Source organism: Budorcas taxicolor, chromosome 4, assembly GCF_023091745.1.
Source record: "Budorcas taxicolor isolate Tak-1 chromosome 4, Takin1.1, whole genome shotgun sequence".
NCBI lineage: Eukaryota > Metazoa > Chordata > Mammalia > Artiodactyla > Bovidae > Budorcas > Budorcas taxicolor.
This window is the reverse complement of record NC_068913.1, coordinates 114,660,041-114,675,931: the sequence shown is the minus strand read 5'-3', so window position 1 is coordinate 114,675,931 and position 15,891 is coordinate 114,660,041. Positions and strand designations below refer to the sequence as shown.

At 42.4% G+C, this 15,891-nt stretch overlaps 1 protein-coding gene across 1 annotated transcript; it reads right to left on the bottom strand.

The window, feature by feature from the left end:
• Positions 1 to 9,653: 9,653 nt before the first annotated feature.
• On the bottom strand, positions 9,654 to 10,544 carry LOC128046974 (GTPase IMAP family member 7-like). The gene has a single exon (XM_052639164.1). The coding sequence runs from the start codon at positions 10,536 to 10,538 to the stop codon at positions 9,654 to 9,656; it is 885 nt and encodes a 294-aa protein (XP_052495124.1). The 5' UTR covers positions 10,539 to 10,544.
• Between the last annotated feature and the right edge of the window lie 5,347 nt (positions 10,545 to 15,891).

Genomic DNA, 15,891 nt, shown 5'->3' with positions numbered 1-15,891 from the left:
GAAAGTAAAGTCCCAAGAATAGAAAGAAGAGATAAGAAAACCTTCCTCAGTGAACAATGCAAAGAAGCAGAGGAAAAGAACAGAATGGGAAAGACTAGAGATCTCTTCAAGAAAACTGGAGATACTAAGGGAAAGTTTCATGCAAAGATGGGCTCAATAAAAGACAGAAATGGTATGGACCTAACAGAAACAGAAGATATTAAGAAGAGGTGGCAAGAATACACAGAAGAGCTCTACAAAAGATATCTTAATGACCTGGATAACCACAACGGTGTGATCACTCACCTAGAGCCAGACATCCTGGAATGCAAAGTCAAGTGGGCCTTAGAAAGCATCACTATGAACAAAGCTAGTGGAGGTGATGGAATTCCAACTGAGCTATTTCAAATTCTAAAAGATGATGCTGTGAAAGTGCTGCACTCAATATGCCAGCAAATTTGGAAAACTCCGCAGTGGCCACAGGACTGGGAAAGGTCAGTTTTCATTCCAATTCCAAAGAAAGGCAATGCCAAAGAATGCTCAAACTACCACACAATTGCACTCATCTCACACACTAGCAAAGTAATGCTCAAAATTCTCCAAGCTACTTCAACAGTACACGAATCAAAAACTTCCAGAAGTAAAAGCTGGATTCAGAGGAACCAAAGATCAAATCACCAACATTCGTTGGATTACAGAAAACAGAAAAGAATTCCAGAAAAACATTGATTTCTGCTTCATTAACTACACTAAAGCTTTTGACTGAGTGGATCACAACAAACTGTGGAACATTCTTAGAGATGGGAATACCAACCCAGCTTACCTGTGTCCTGAGAAGTCTGGATGCAGGTCAAGAAGCCACAGTTAGTACCAGACATGGAACAGTGAACTAGTTCCAGATTGGGAAAGGAGTATGTCAAGGCTGTATATTGTCACCCTGTTTATTTAATTTATATGCAAAGTACATCATGAGAAATGCCAGGCTGGATGAAGCAGAAGCTGGAATCAAGATTGCCAGGAGAGACATCAATAACCTCTGATTAGCAGATGACAGCACCGTTGTGACAAAAAGGGAAGAGGAAATAAAGAGCCTCTTGATGAAAGTGAAAGAGGAGAGTGAAAGAGCTGGCTTAAAGCTCAAGATTCAAAAAATGAAGATCATGGCATCTGGTCCCATCACTTCATGGCAAATAGATGGGGAAACAATGGAAACAGTGACAGACATTATTTTCTTGGGCTCCAAAATCACTGCAAATAGTGACTGCAGCCATGAAATTAAAAGACACTTGCTCCTTGGAAGAAAAACTATGATAAATATAGACAGCATATTAAAAAGCAGAAACATTACTTTGCCAATACAGGTTTGTATAGTGAAAGGTATGTTTATTCCTGTAGTCAGTACGGATGTGAGAGTTGGACCATAAAGAAGGTTGAATTGATGTTTTGAAGTGTGGTGTTGGAAAAGGCTCTTGAGAGTCCCTTTTACTGCACAGAGATCAAACCAGTCAATCCTAAAGGAAATCAACCCTGAATATTCATTGGAAGGACTGATGATGAAGCTCCAATACTTTGGCCACCTGATGCACATAGCCGACTCATTAGAAATACCCTGATGCTGTGAAAGATTGAAGGCAGGAGAAGGGGATGACAGAGGATGAGATGGTTGAATGGTGTCACTGACTCAATGGACATGAGTTTGAGAAGCTCCTGGAGATGGTGAAGGACAGGAAAGCCTGTTATACTGCAGTCCATGGGTTGCAAGGAGTCAGACATGACTGAAGGACTGAACATAAATAACATAAATAACTGGGAGCTGGAGAGGTAAGCAGAAGGCACATTTCTAGGACAGGGGAGCCCTCAATTGCATGGGTCCAGTTTGCTGGTTCACCTCTCTAACCTGTGACCAACTCTCACTATCTCAGAGGCTCCCCTCTCCCTGGGCTCTCACCAGCATGGAGGTGGCTCCTCTGGTGGCTCCCTGGCTGCACTGGAGGCATATGCCACAGCAACAATAGAGTCATTTGCAAAAGAGAACACAGGTAAAGACAGTGATCCCCCAAATCAATGACAACTTTTCTGCCAAGAATCTTGTCGTCCAAATCATTGACCTACTACCTCCCCCACGTAGGAAGTGGGATCACTCATGGTGTTAACTTGTGCCCTTTTGTAACTTAATAAAGATGACACATTAACAGCCTCATCAGTAGGAACACACTCTATTCAATTTGGATAATGACACCAATGTTTCCTTACAAGGCAGTGATCATGTCCAAGGCCAGTGTACTTTGCAGGTCAGCTTTTCTCATTAGAGGCATGTCAGCATCCCATCACCTCATGGCCAATGGAAGAGGGAAAAGTGGAAGCAGTGACAGATTTATTTTCTTGGACTGCAAAACCACTGTGGACAGAGACTGCAGCAATGAAATTAGAAGATACTTGCTCCTTGGAAAGAAAGCTATGATAAACCTAGACAGCATATTAAAATATTGAAAAGCAAAGATATCACTATGCTAACAAGGGGCCATATAGTCAAAGCTATGATTTGTCTGGTAGTTATCTATGGATGTGAGAGTTGGACCATAAAGAAAGCTGAGTGCCAAAGAATTGATGCTTTTGAACTGTGGTGTTGGAGAAAACTCTTGAGAGTCCCTTGGACTGCAAGGAGATCAAACCAGTCAATCCTAAAGGAAGTCAATCCTGAATATTCATTGGAAGGACTGATGCTGAAGCTTCAATACTATGGCCACCTGATGCAAAGAGCTGACTCATTGGGAAAGATCCTGATGCTTGGAAAGATTGAAATCAAAAGGAGAAGGGGAGAGCAGAGGATGAGATGGTTAGATAGCATCATCAACTCAATACACATGAATCTGAGCAAAATCTGGGAGATAGTGAAGGACAGGGAGCCTGGCATGCTGCAGTCTATGGGTTGCAAAGATTTGAATAAGACTTAGCAACTGAACAACAAGCACATAGTAAGAACAGGCTTTGTTGGCCTCCATTCCAGACTTGTTAGGTGAATTTATCAAAGACTTCTATGTGTTCTATACCTTCTAGAAATTAAGTAGTTTTGCATCTGTATTCAACAAATTATGATTGAAATGAACTTTTGGTTCTTCATGGATTATGTACACATAACTTTACAACTGACTGCTGTGTCAGGAACATGCCTCCTTTGACCTTGAGGGCTCATTACTCAGCACTTCTGGAACTCCTCTGATGGAGTCATCTTTGAACTTAAACGCCACAGTGGAAAACATGTCTCTGATTTGTAGATTCTTTTTATTTTCATCCAGAAGCATGCTTCCAAATTTGATCATTGACCCTATTCACCAGGTTTAGACGCTGTCAAAATCCATTCTCAGTAGGTCAAGTAGTGATCTCCAAGAACAGTCAGGTGAGAGGCAACCGTCACCCTATTGGGTGGGGCACACAGTGGAGTCCATGTGGAGCCTCCCTTGTTAAATCACATGGTTGCATACAGATCACCCTCTTGACTAAGGAGGCCATTGCTCTAGAGAAGAACCCCAAGAATTTCTCAGTCCTAGAAGTTGTCCTTATCATCAAAATGTCCTCTTTTTTTAAAAAGCACTTTTCTCTTGAACCCTTCAAATACCTACTGAATTAGTTGAAGAACTAAACTTCACAGAACCAGTTTCTAGATCCTTCCTTCAGCGGCTGCACTGTGCAATAGCAGCTGAGAGGAGACATCCCACGTCCAAGGTCAGGAGCGGTGGCATGAGGAGATACCTCACGTCCAAGGTCAGGAGTGGTGGCCAAGAGGCGATACCCCATGTCTACCCCACGTCCAAGGTAAGGGAAATCCCAGTAAGATGGAAGGCACTGGGAGAGGGCATCAGAGGGCAGACAGACTGGAACCACAATCACAGACAACTAGCCAAACTGATCACACAGACCACAGCCTTGTCCAACTCAATGAAACTAAGCCATGCCGTGTGGGGCCACTCAAGATGGACAGGTCATGGTGGAGAGGTCTGACAGAATGTGGTCCACTGGAGAAGGGAATGGCAAACCACTTCAGTATTCTTGTCTTGCGAACCCCATGAACAGTATGAAAAGGCAAAAAGATAGGACACTGAAAGATGAACTTCCCAGGTCGGTAGATGCCCAATATGCTACTGGAGATCAGTGATGAAATAACTCCAGAAAGAATGACAACACCCAGTTGTGGATGTGACTGGTGATAGAAGCAAGGTCTGATGCTGTAAAGAGCAATATTGCATAGGAACCTGGAATGTCAGGTCCATGAATCAAGGCAAATTGGAAGTAGTCAAACAGGAGATGACAAGAGTGAACATTGACATTCAAGGAATCAGAGAACTAAGATGGACTGGAATGGGTGAATTTAACTCAGATGACCATTATATCTGCTACTGTGGGCAGGAATCCCTTAGAAGAAATGGAATAGCCTATATACTCAACAAAACAGTCCAAAATGCAGTACTTGGGTGCAATCTCAAAAACGACAGAATGATCTCTGTTCATTTCCAAGGCAAACCATTCAATATCATGGTAATCCAAGTCTATGCCCCGACCAGTAACGCTGAAGAACCTGAAGTTGAATGGTTCTATGAAGATGTACAAGACCTTCTAGAACTAACATCCAAAAAAGATGTCCTTTTCATTATAGGGGACTGGAATGCAAAAGTAGGAAGTCAAGAAACACCTGGAGTAACAGGCAAATTTGGCCTTGAAGTACAGAATAAAGCAGGGCAAAGCCTAACAGAGTTTTGCCATGAAATCGCACTGGTCATAGCAAACACCCTCTTCCAACAACACAAGAGAAGACTCTACACATGGACATCACCAGATGGTCAACACTGAAGTCAGATTGATTATATTCTTTGCAGTCAAAGATGGAAAAGCTCTAGACAGTCAGCAAAAACAAGACCGGGAGCTGACTGTGGCTCAGATCATGAGTTCCTTCTTGCCAAATTCAGACTTAAATTGAAGAAAGTAGGGAAAACCACTAGACCATTCAGCTATGACCTAAATCAAATCCCTTAGGATTATACACAGGAAGTGAGAAATAGATTTAAGGGACTGGATCTGATAGACAGAGTACCATGATATTGTAGAGGAAACAGGAATCAAGACCATCCCAAAGAAAAAGAAATCCTAAAAAGCAAAATGGCTGTCTGGGGAGGCCTTACAAATAGTTGTGCAAAGAAGGGAAGCGAAAAGGAAAGCAGAAAAGGAAAGACATACCCATTTGAATGCGGAGTTCCAAAGAATAGCAAGGAGAGATCAGAAAGACTTCCTCAGAGATCAATGCAAAGAAATAGAGGAAAACAATAGAATGGAAAAGACTAGAGACTCTTCAAGAAAATTAAAGATACCAAGGGAACATTTCATGCAAAGATGGGTTCGATAAAGGACAGAAATGGTATGGACCTAACAGAAGCAGAAGATATTAAGAAGAAGTGGCAAGAATACACAGAAGAACTGTACAAAGAAGATCTTCACAGCCCAGACAATCACGATGGTGTGATCACTTGCTTGGAGTCAGACATACTGGAATGTGAAGTCAAATGGGCCATAGGATACATCACTAGGAACAAAGCTAGTGGAGGTGATGGAATTCCAGTTGAGCTATTTCAAATCCTGAAGGATAATGCTGTGAAAGTGCTGCACTCAATATGCCAGCACATTTGGAAAACTCAGCAGTGGCCACAGGACTGGGAAAGGTCGGTTTTCATTCCAATCCCAAAGAAAGGCAATGCTAAAGAATGCTCAGACTACCTCACAATTGCACTCATCTCACACACTAGTAAAGTAATGCTTAAAATTCTCCAAGCCAGGCTTCAGCAATACATGAACTGCGAACTTCCTGATGTTCAAGCTGGTTTTAGAAAAGGCAGAGGAACCAGAGATCAAATTGTCAACATCCGCTGGATCATGGAAAAAGCAAGAGAGTTCCAGAAAAACATCTATTTCTGCTTTATTGCGTAGGCCAAAGTCTTTGACTGTGTAGATCACAATAAATTGTGGAAAATTCTAAAGAGATGGGAATACCAGACCACCTGACCTGCCTCTTGAGAAACCTGTATGCAGGTCAGGAAGCAACAGTTAGAATTGGACATGGAACAACAGACTGTTTCCAAATAGGAAAAGGAGTACGTCAAGGCTGTATATTGTCATCCTGCTTATTTAACCTCTATGCAGAGTACATCATGAGAAATGCTGGGCTGGAGGAAGCACAGGCTGGAATGAAGATTGCCAGGAGAAATATCAATAACCTCAGATATGCAGATGACACCACCTTTATGGCAGAAAGTGAAGAACTAAAGAGCCTCTTGAAGAAGGTGAAAGAGGAGAGTGAACAAGTTGGCTTAAAGCTCAACATTCAGAAAACGAAGATCATGGCATCTGGTCCCATCACTTCATGGGAAATACATGGGGAAACAGTGGAAACAGTGGGTGACTTTATTTTCCCTGGCTCCAAAATCACTGCAGATGTTGATTGCAGCCATGAAATTAAAAGACACTTACTCCTTGGAAGGAAAGTTATGACCAACCTAGACAGCATATTCAAAAGCAGAGACATTACTTTGCCAACAAAGGTCCATCTAGTCAAGGCTATGATTTTTCCAGTGGTCGTGTATGGATGTGAGAGTTGGACTATAAAGAAAGCTGAGCGCCAATGAATTGATGCTTTTGAATTGTGGTGTTGGAGAAGACTCTTGAGAGTCCCTTGGACTGCAAGGAGATCCAACCAGTCCATCCTAAAGGAGATCAGTCCTAGGTATTCATTGGAAGGACTGATGCTTAAGCTGAAACTCCAATACTTTGGCCACCTGTTGCAAAGAACTGACTCATTTGAAAAGACGCTGATGCTGAGAAAGATTGAAGGCAGGAAGAGAAGGGGATGACAGAGGATGAGATGTTTGGATGGCATCACCGACTCAATGGACATGGATTTGGGTGGACTCTGGGAGTTTTTGATGGACAGGGAGGCCTGCTGTGCTGCTGTTCATGGGGTCACAAAGAGTTGGATACGACTGAGTGACTGAACTGAACTGACTGAATGAATCATTCACAAGGAACTTTCTGTAAGAATTGTGTTATAGCAAATAGCAGTTGGGGCCTGCAGTGTTATTTCACATATACTATGAATGTTTTCTCACAATGGGCTTCCCTTCCATGTTGCCTTTACTTCATTCATAATATTTATTATGAACCTTAGAAAAAGCATGTATTTGAGATGTTATTTCCTCCAGATTTAATCTCCAATCCCTTTCTCCCTAAATTTCACCAATGCAATAGATACTCTCAGTCCCTTTCAGAGACAAAACAAAGGACAACTGTAAAAATTCCAGACATTTGAGTTTGAGTTATCTTCCATAATTACTTATAATATAAAATCATCCCTCTATCACTGAAATTTTGCAATTTGAGTTTGAGTTATCTGCCATAATTATAAATACTGTAAAGTCATCCCTCTATTTTTGAATCTTTGCAATTATTTTAGCAGGTCAGAAACTTTTATCTGCTCACTGTCAATGTCACAGTGTATGTGGGTAAACTTTTCCCAGAGATTTCAACAGTCAAGTGAGACTTTCCTCCTGGCAGGGGATGAAAAAAATAAACAAATGAAACAATAATCAGGAAATTCTTTGAAATAGAAAAAGAAGTCGGTATCATAGGCTCAGCTGGTAAAGAATCCACCTGCAATGCAGGAGACCTGGGTTCAATCCCTGGGTTGGGAAGACCCCCTGGAGAAGGGAAAGGCTACCCACTCTAGTATTCTGGCCTGGAGAATTCCATGGATTGTAAAGGTCATGAGGTCACAAAGAATTGGACATGACTAAGTGACTTTCACACACACACACACATCATAAGATGTATCTGTCAGGACTCTAGCAGAAAAGAGATGACCTAGTATAATGAAGTACTTGGAGTAGACGCTAGTGAAGGGGCTGCCTACAAGCTGTGGCTACAAGGTTTACAAATGACAAGGGAGAGAGCTAGTAACAGTGAAGAAAAAACATCCATACCCTAAGAGGTGAACAAAGCTGGAATGCAGAGAGTTGGGTAGTAAGGCCTACAGGAGAGGAGCTATGACCTTTGACAACTAGTCAGAGATGACCTGCAGGTAGGGAGAATGGAGAACAGATACCCTGACCTTGCTTTTCTGCCCTCAAGAGATCTCCTGCTTGAGATCTCTGCCAAAGGTGTTTGGCAGAAACCAAGCAGAGGTCAGAGAGCAAGAGATCCCATTGATGCTGTCCATGTAGATCAGCCTCCCATGCAAGAAGTTAGAGTGAAGAGGGGTGAAGTGTTGGTGTGCAGAAGCAAATGAAAAATATTTGGCACAGAAGAGATTTTTTTTAAGTTACAGTCAGGAACACTTTAAGTTAGGATGGTACCTTAAAAAAGGAGAGAGAAAAACACTAAGAGAATTTACTTCCACATCTCCACCAACCACAGAATAATGGTGCCAGAGAAGCCCATGCTGCATTGGCGTGGTTCTCTTAACAAAGTTCTCATAGGTGTGGATTGAAATAACACACCAGTGGGGCCTACACTTAATGTATGCAGGGTTTCTCATTTGAATTTTCCTAAACTGAATCTCTGAACTCTACAAAATGAATCATTACCTGGTTATGTTAATTTCACAAACTATTAAATTCATTGGCATTGTGTGTGAGGATAAGTGGGAGCCAGGAGTGCTGGGCAATGAGCTACAGAGACATTTAATTGCGGTTGACGCTCACTCCTTAACAAACCATCCCCAAACTTAGTGGTTTAAAACAACAGCAATCATTTATTCTTCTCATGAATTTGCAGTTTGGGTAGGGCCCCGTGGGAATGGCTCATCTTTGCTCTTTGCAGTTTCATCAGTTGGCAGCTAGAGAATTCACTCTGTGTTGCCACTTGCCTGGCCAGCAAGTGGTTCTGGCTGGCAGATGAAATATCAGCCAGGGAGTGGGCCAGTGACTTCAGGTCCTCTTCCTGGGGGTTACTTGGCTTCTACTTGGGCTTCCTCACAAGATGGTGGGCAAATTCCAAGGGCAACCACCATGGGAGAGCACGGAGGCATTTTTACCTATCTAACCTTAGAAGTCTTTTCCAATGTGTCACCTCTTCACATTAGGTGGCTGAAGTACTGGAGTTTCAGCTTTAGCATCATTCTTTCCAAAGAACACCCAGGACTGATCTCCTTCAGAATGGACTGGTTGGATCTCCTTGAACCTTAGAAGTCACATGGTGTTGCTTCAGCCACCCACTATTTCTCAAAGCAGTCACAAAGTCCATTCAATTTCAAGGTAGGGGACATAGACCCATAACTCAATGGAGAGAGTAAGGTTAGACTGTAAGAAGAAATCAGAAATAAGACATGGTTTTAACCATTTTAGGAAAACACAAAGTACCATATTAACAAGAAAGGGATTCCCTGGTGCCTCAGATGGTGAACAGTCTGCCTGCAATGTGGGAGACCCAAGTTCCATCCCTGGGTTGGGAAGATCCCCTGGAGAAGGAAAGGGCAACCCACTCCAGTCTTTCTGCCTGGAAAATCCCATGGACAGAGAAGCCTGGCAGGCTACAGTCCATAGGGTTGAAAAGAGATGGACACGACTAAGTGACTTCACTTTTACCTTCATATTAACAAGCTATAGTAAATTGAGAAGTAAAAATAAAACTACAGTACATTACTTCCACAACATTTGCCATACTTTTGAAAGCATGTTTTTAATCTTGTCGAAAACGTCTTGCAATATACTCTTCTCAGCTTCTTCCCTTACATTTTTCATTTGTTCATTATACTTGTCTGTTATCGACTTTATTTTTTTCATCTTTTCTTCTGGTGGTTCATGGGCACATTCCACTTCTACTTGTTCAATCTGCATGTTAAATGTATCAGCATAGTTTTTCATCAAGTATTCCTCCTGTTGTCTCAGCTTTTGGTCTATGTCCTTATAAATGGGGTCAGAAAAGTAAGCCCCTTGGTTGTTCTGCACCATCTTGTCTATCAGCTCCACCAGCTCCTGCACCTGAGCTTCCTTCTCAGCCTGCTCTGTGTTTTTGCTGTTATCAAAAGCACAGCAGCGGTCTCCACACTCCTGCAGGAGGCTTCGTAGGTTTCCATCCGAACCCTCCAGAAAATTGCTCAGGCTCTGGTCCTCCAGCTCCTCTTTGTGAGTGAATAAGATGATCATATACTTCAGGGCTGCTTCCCCAAACAAAGCCTTGACCAACGCCACGGTTTGCTGCTCTTCCTGTGTGTGGCGGCCCAGCTGCAGGACCAAGACGATGGCGTGAGGCCCGGGACAGGAGGCGAGGACACATCGGCTGATTTCCCTGCAGGTGGTGTTCAGGCTCTTCTCGGTGTCGAAGAGGCCTGGGGTGTCAACAACAAGAAGCTCTCTCCCCTTCCATTCCCGGGATGCTTTCTGACAAGTTTTGGTAACAGCTTGGGCAGCAACCCTAGAGTCGAATACTTTTCCCCCGAGGATAGTGTTTGCAGTTGCACTTTTCCCACATCCGGTCTTCCCTACCAACACGATCCTCAGAGCGTTGTTAGGGGTGGTAGCCATGTTTACATCAAGAGGCTCTGTGGTACTTAGAGTCCACCTTAAAAAAAGGAAGGAGAGGGGAAAAGAGTCAATTGAGATAAGTAGGAACCATTCTCAAGTCTTTTTTTAACTTCTTTTGCCTCCCTGAACAGAGGAGGCAATGGCACCCCACTCCAGTGTTCTTGCCTGAAGAATCCCGGGGACTGGGGAGCCTAGTGGGCTGCCGTCTATGGGGTTGCACAGAGTTGGACACAACTGAAGCGACTTAGCAGCAGCAGCAGCAGCAGCCTCCCTGAAATTTGTAATATTCTGTTATCCGCATTGTTCGCAAAAGAAACAGAAAAATTAAACAGTTTAATTGTTGTGGATAAAACAGCAAAGTAGTTCCAGTATCCCCACAAAGGAGTGTCAGGTCTGTTACCAAGCCCAAGCTGTTCTGCTCATTGCACAACAGGCCAATAAATCCGGATACGAGTTGTTGGAGCAAGGAATGATGACTTTAATCAGGTCAGCAGACCGAGTGAATGGCAGTCTAGCGTCTCTAAGAACCCTCTCATCTTGGTCAGGATTCAGGGTCCTTTTATATACAATAGAGAGGGGGAAGGGACTTTCAGTGGCCTCACCAATGGCAGAAGGAGTCTGTTAACTGGTCGCTGGTTAACAGTTGCTCACGTGCTTGGGAGGATGGGCCCACTCGGATGCCTGATCAATGGCTGAATAGGCCTATTATAGCTGGTGTCTGTCTGAATGAAGTGTGCATGGGGAGCCAGGGAGGGAAAGCCCCTTATGACTTACCATCACAGTTTCTATAATTAAAGCAGTATGATGTTGGTTCCTGAATAGAGAGAACAGCAAAGCAAAAACAGAAAATTTGGAAATAGACCAAATTAACCGCATTATATTTATTTATATTCAATTCATTTACATTATGCAACGTTTATATTCAATAAGGTAGTATCTCACATCAAGAGGAAGAAAGATAGACTAATAAGCAACATGGAGACAATTATATACAAAAAGATAAAACTGCATCCATTTCCTGATGCCTTTCAAACTCCAAATAGGTTAGAATTTCCAATGTTGAAAATTCCGTATAAATAATAGAAGAAACATGGATAAATCTTTGTAACCTAGAGGTCAGGAAAATATCTCTAAAATTTGAAATAGAGTAAGGAAAGAGACAGGCTTCCCTGTTGATTCAGTCTGTGAAGAATCTGCCAGCAATGCAGGAGACCTGGGGTTCAATCCCTGGGTCAGGAATATCCCCTGGAGAAGGAAATGGCAACCCACTTCAGTATTCTTGCCTCGGAACACCAATGGACAGAGGAGCCTAGTGGGCTACAGTCCATGAGGTCACAAAAGAGTCAGACAACTTAGCTACTAAACCGCCACAAGGAAAGAGACTCCTAAATTTGATTATATAAAAATTAAAATGATAATGTGGGAGGATAATGCCACCATACACAAATTAAAATACAGTTGTCAAACTAGAGGAAAATTTTTTCCTACTTATATAAAAGAGGGGTCATTTCACTTGTATACAAAGAATATCTGTACAGATGGCCAATAAGCACATGAAAAGATGCTCAGTATCACTAACTATTCAAGAAATGCAAATGAAAACTATAATGATGTATCACCTCACAGCGATGATTTGATGGCCATGATCAAAAAATCTACAATAAATGCTGGAGAGAGTGTGGAGAAAAGGGAACCCTCCTGCACTGTTGGTGGGAACGTGATTGGTAGAGCCTCTGTGGAGAACAGTGTGGAAGATCCTCAAAAAATTAAAAATAGAGTTGCCATATGATCCAACAATCCTACTCCTGGACATATATCCAGACAAAATTCTAATTTGAAAAGATGCATGCACCTCTATGTTCACAGCTGCTGCTGCTGCTAAGTTGCTTCAGTCATGTCCGACTCTGTGTGACCCCATAGACAGCAGCCCACCAGGCTCCTCTGTCCCTGGCATTCTCCAGGCAAGAATACCAGAGTGGGTTGCCATTTCCTTGTCCTCTATGTTAATCAGTTCAGTTCAGTTCAGTTCAGTCACTCAGTCGTGTCTGACTCTTTGCGACCTCATAAATTGCAGCACACCAGGCCTCCCTGTCTGCCAGGAGCCAGCACAGGAGATTCCACCCATGGCAAGGGTCATAAGGAAGAGCCCTGATGGGCAAAGGCGGGTCAGGACTCAAGGGACTCCTCGACTCCACCCATGACAAGGTCATGCGGGTGAGGCGGATCAAGACTCAAGATATCCCCTAGATCTGCTCGAGCATCTACCCCCCAAACCAAAATCTGTTATACTACACTCTTCTGACATTAACAGGGGCTATCCCCGACCACCTTTCTCTGGCAAATTAACTTAGAGCTCCAGTTAATAGTCTCCTGCATATAAAAGGAGTGTCTCAGGTCAAACCTCTCTGCTGGCAGACTAGCTTGTGTGACAGGATTATCCACAGTCTTGCTACTATGCACATGATTGTTTACAACATCTCAACCATAAACAGCCCAGAGAGTTTGGAGTATTTTGAAAGTCTTAGTTAGCATTGGGTTTTTCGAAAGATAAAAATCGTGTTGGTGAAGGGTTTCATTGCTGAGTTAATGATTGCCTCCAGGCCTCCATATCCTTAGGCACCTGGGAGTATGTTAATCAATGTAATTGGAATGTAGAAAAAGAAATATAGTAGTTTTGATGTTAGCAATACTAGACTTTTGAGTTAATGAATTTTCTCTTTGTTATAATCTCTGTACTCCTCTTTCTTTGTTATAAACCATTGTATCCTTGCTGTGTAAGAATGTAACTTTATCACTATCTTAAGACTAAGTAAATCTTAAGAGAAAACAAGTTTTCTGACTGATTAACCTTTATCAATAGAAAGAAAGATGGGGCCATAAAATGTTAATCGGTCTCCAGACCAGAAGATACTGTGAACAAATGTAAGACCCTTGTAAGAACAAAGGTATGCAAAGAACACTCTGTCTTTAGATAAGGGTCAGAGCAGCTGACCCTGCTCGACTCTGTTTCTTACATTTATCTCTATGTACAACTTAAAGTATAAAAGCTTCCCTGAAAAATAAAGAGATGGACCAGGACCAAGACCAGTTCCACGAAAGCCTGGTTTCCCCGTGTCGTCGTCTTTTCTTTCTTACTCTCCTTTTCAGGCTAATTCCCATCTGGAGCACAGAGGTCCCCCATGTTTACTTATTTGCCTGGGCTTCTAAGACCTGAACAGGAAGGCGCCCTGCGTCTTCACTCCCTCAGGAGACCGGGAGGGCGCCTGCGGCCTTTGTAAATGGTGCAAGTCTCTTGTCTCGAGACTTTATTAATTTTCTGTGTAAACCAAGGAACATAAGTCTCTTTCTCTCCTCTGTTTTCCTAACTGCTATATTCCTTCTTTATTTCCTTCTATATCTCTAAATAAATTATCCGTCTAGGTCACTGACGCCATCCCCCTGAGGATACCCTGGATCCAACCGAGGCTGGACCCCAGTACCTGTCCATCACCAACTCCCGGAGTTCACTCAGACTTATGTCCATCGAGTCAGTGATGCCATCCAGCCAACTCATCCTCTGTTTTCCCCTTCTCCTCCTGTCCCCAATCCCTCCCAGCATCAGAGTCTTTTCCAATGAGTCAACTCTTCGCATGAGGTGGCCAAAGTATTGGAGTTTCAGCTTTATAGCAGTTCTGTTATAATAGCCAAGACACAGAAACAAACTAAATGTCCATTGACAGATGAATGTATAAAGAAGATGCAGTTCATATATACAATGGGATTTTATTCAGCCATAAAACAAAATGAAATAATGCCATTTGCAACTACATGTATGAACTGAGGTGTTATCATATTGAGGGAAGCTAGAGAAAAACAAATATCACATGATATCATTTGTACATGGAATCAAAAATAAATAAAATAAACTTACTTACAAAACAGAAACAGACTAACTGACACAGAAAACAAACTTATGATTACCAAAGAGGAAAATCAGGAAAGAGGGATAAATTAGGTGTGTGGGGTTTATGGATACATAGTAGCTGTTCAGTCCTTCAGTCCTGTCAGATTCTTTCTGGCCCCAGGGACTGCAGCATGCCAGACTTTCCTGTCCTTCACCATCTCCCAAAGCTTGCTCAAACTCATGTCCATTGAGTCCGTGATGTCATTCAACTATCTCGACCTTTGTTGTCCCCTTCTCTTCCTGCCTTCTATCTTTCCCAGCATCAGGGTCTTTTCCAATGAGTCGGCTCTTCCCATCAGGTGGCCAAAGTATTGGAACTTCAGCTTCAGTCTCAGTCCTTCCAGTGCATATTCAGGGTTGATTTCCTTCAGGATTGATTGACTAGTTTGACTTCTTTGCAGTCCAAGGGACTCTCAAGAGTTTTCTCCAACACCACAGTTCAAAAGCATCAACTTTTTGGTGCTCACCCTTCTTTATGGTCCAATTCTCACATCCATACATGATTACTGGAAAAAACATAGCTTTGACTATACAGACCTTTGTCAGCAAAGTAATATCTCTGCTTTTTAATATGCTATCTAGGTTGCTCATAGCTTTTCTTCCAAAGGGCAAGCATCTTTTAATTTCATGACTGCGGTCACCATCTGCAGTGATTTTGGCGCCCAAGAAAATAATGTCTGTCACTGTTTCCATTGTTTCCCCATCTATTTGCCATGAAGTGATGGGACTGGATGCCATTATCTTCGTTTTTTGAACGTTGAGTTTTAAGCCAGCTATTTCACTCTCCTCTTTCACTTTCATCAAGAGGCTCTATAGTTCCTCTTCATTTTCTGCCATAAGAGTGTTATCATCTGCATATCTGTTATTGATATTTCTCCCAACAATCTTGATTCCAGCTTGTGCTTCATCCAGCCCAGCATTTTGTGTGATGTACTCTGCATATAAGTTAAATAAGCAGGGTGACAATATTGACATACTCCTTTCTCAATTTTGAACCAGTCTGCTTACATGTCTGGCTCTAACTGTTGCTTCTTGACCTGCGTACAGGTTTCTAAGAAGGTAGGTAAGGTAGTCTTGTATTCCCATCTCTTGAAGAATTTTCCACAGTTTGTTGTGATCCACACAATCAAAAGCTTTAGCATAGTCAATGAAACAGACGTAGACGTTTTTCTGGAATCCTCTTGCTTTTTCTTTGATACAATGGATATTGGCAATTTGATCTCTGGTTTCTCTGCCTTTTCTAAATTCAGCTTGTACATCTGGAAGTTCTTGGTTCAAGCCTAGCTTGGAGGATTGAGAGCATTACCTTGCTAGCATGTGAAATGAATGCAATTGTGCAGTAGTTTGAACATTCTTTGGCATTACCATTATTTGGTATTAGAATGAAAGCTGACCTTTTGTTATATATAC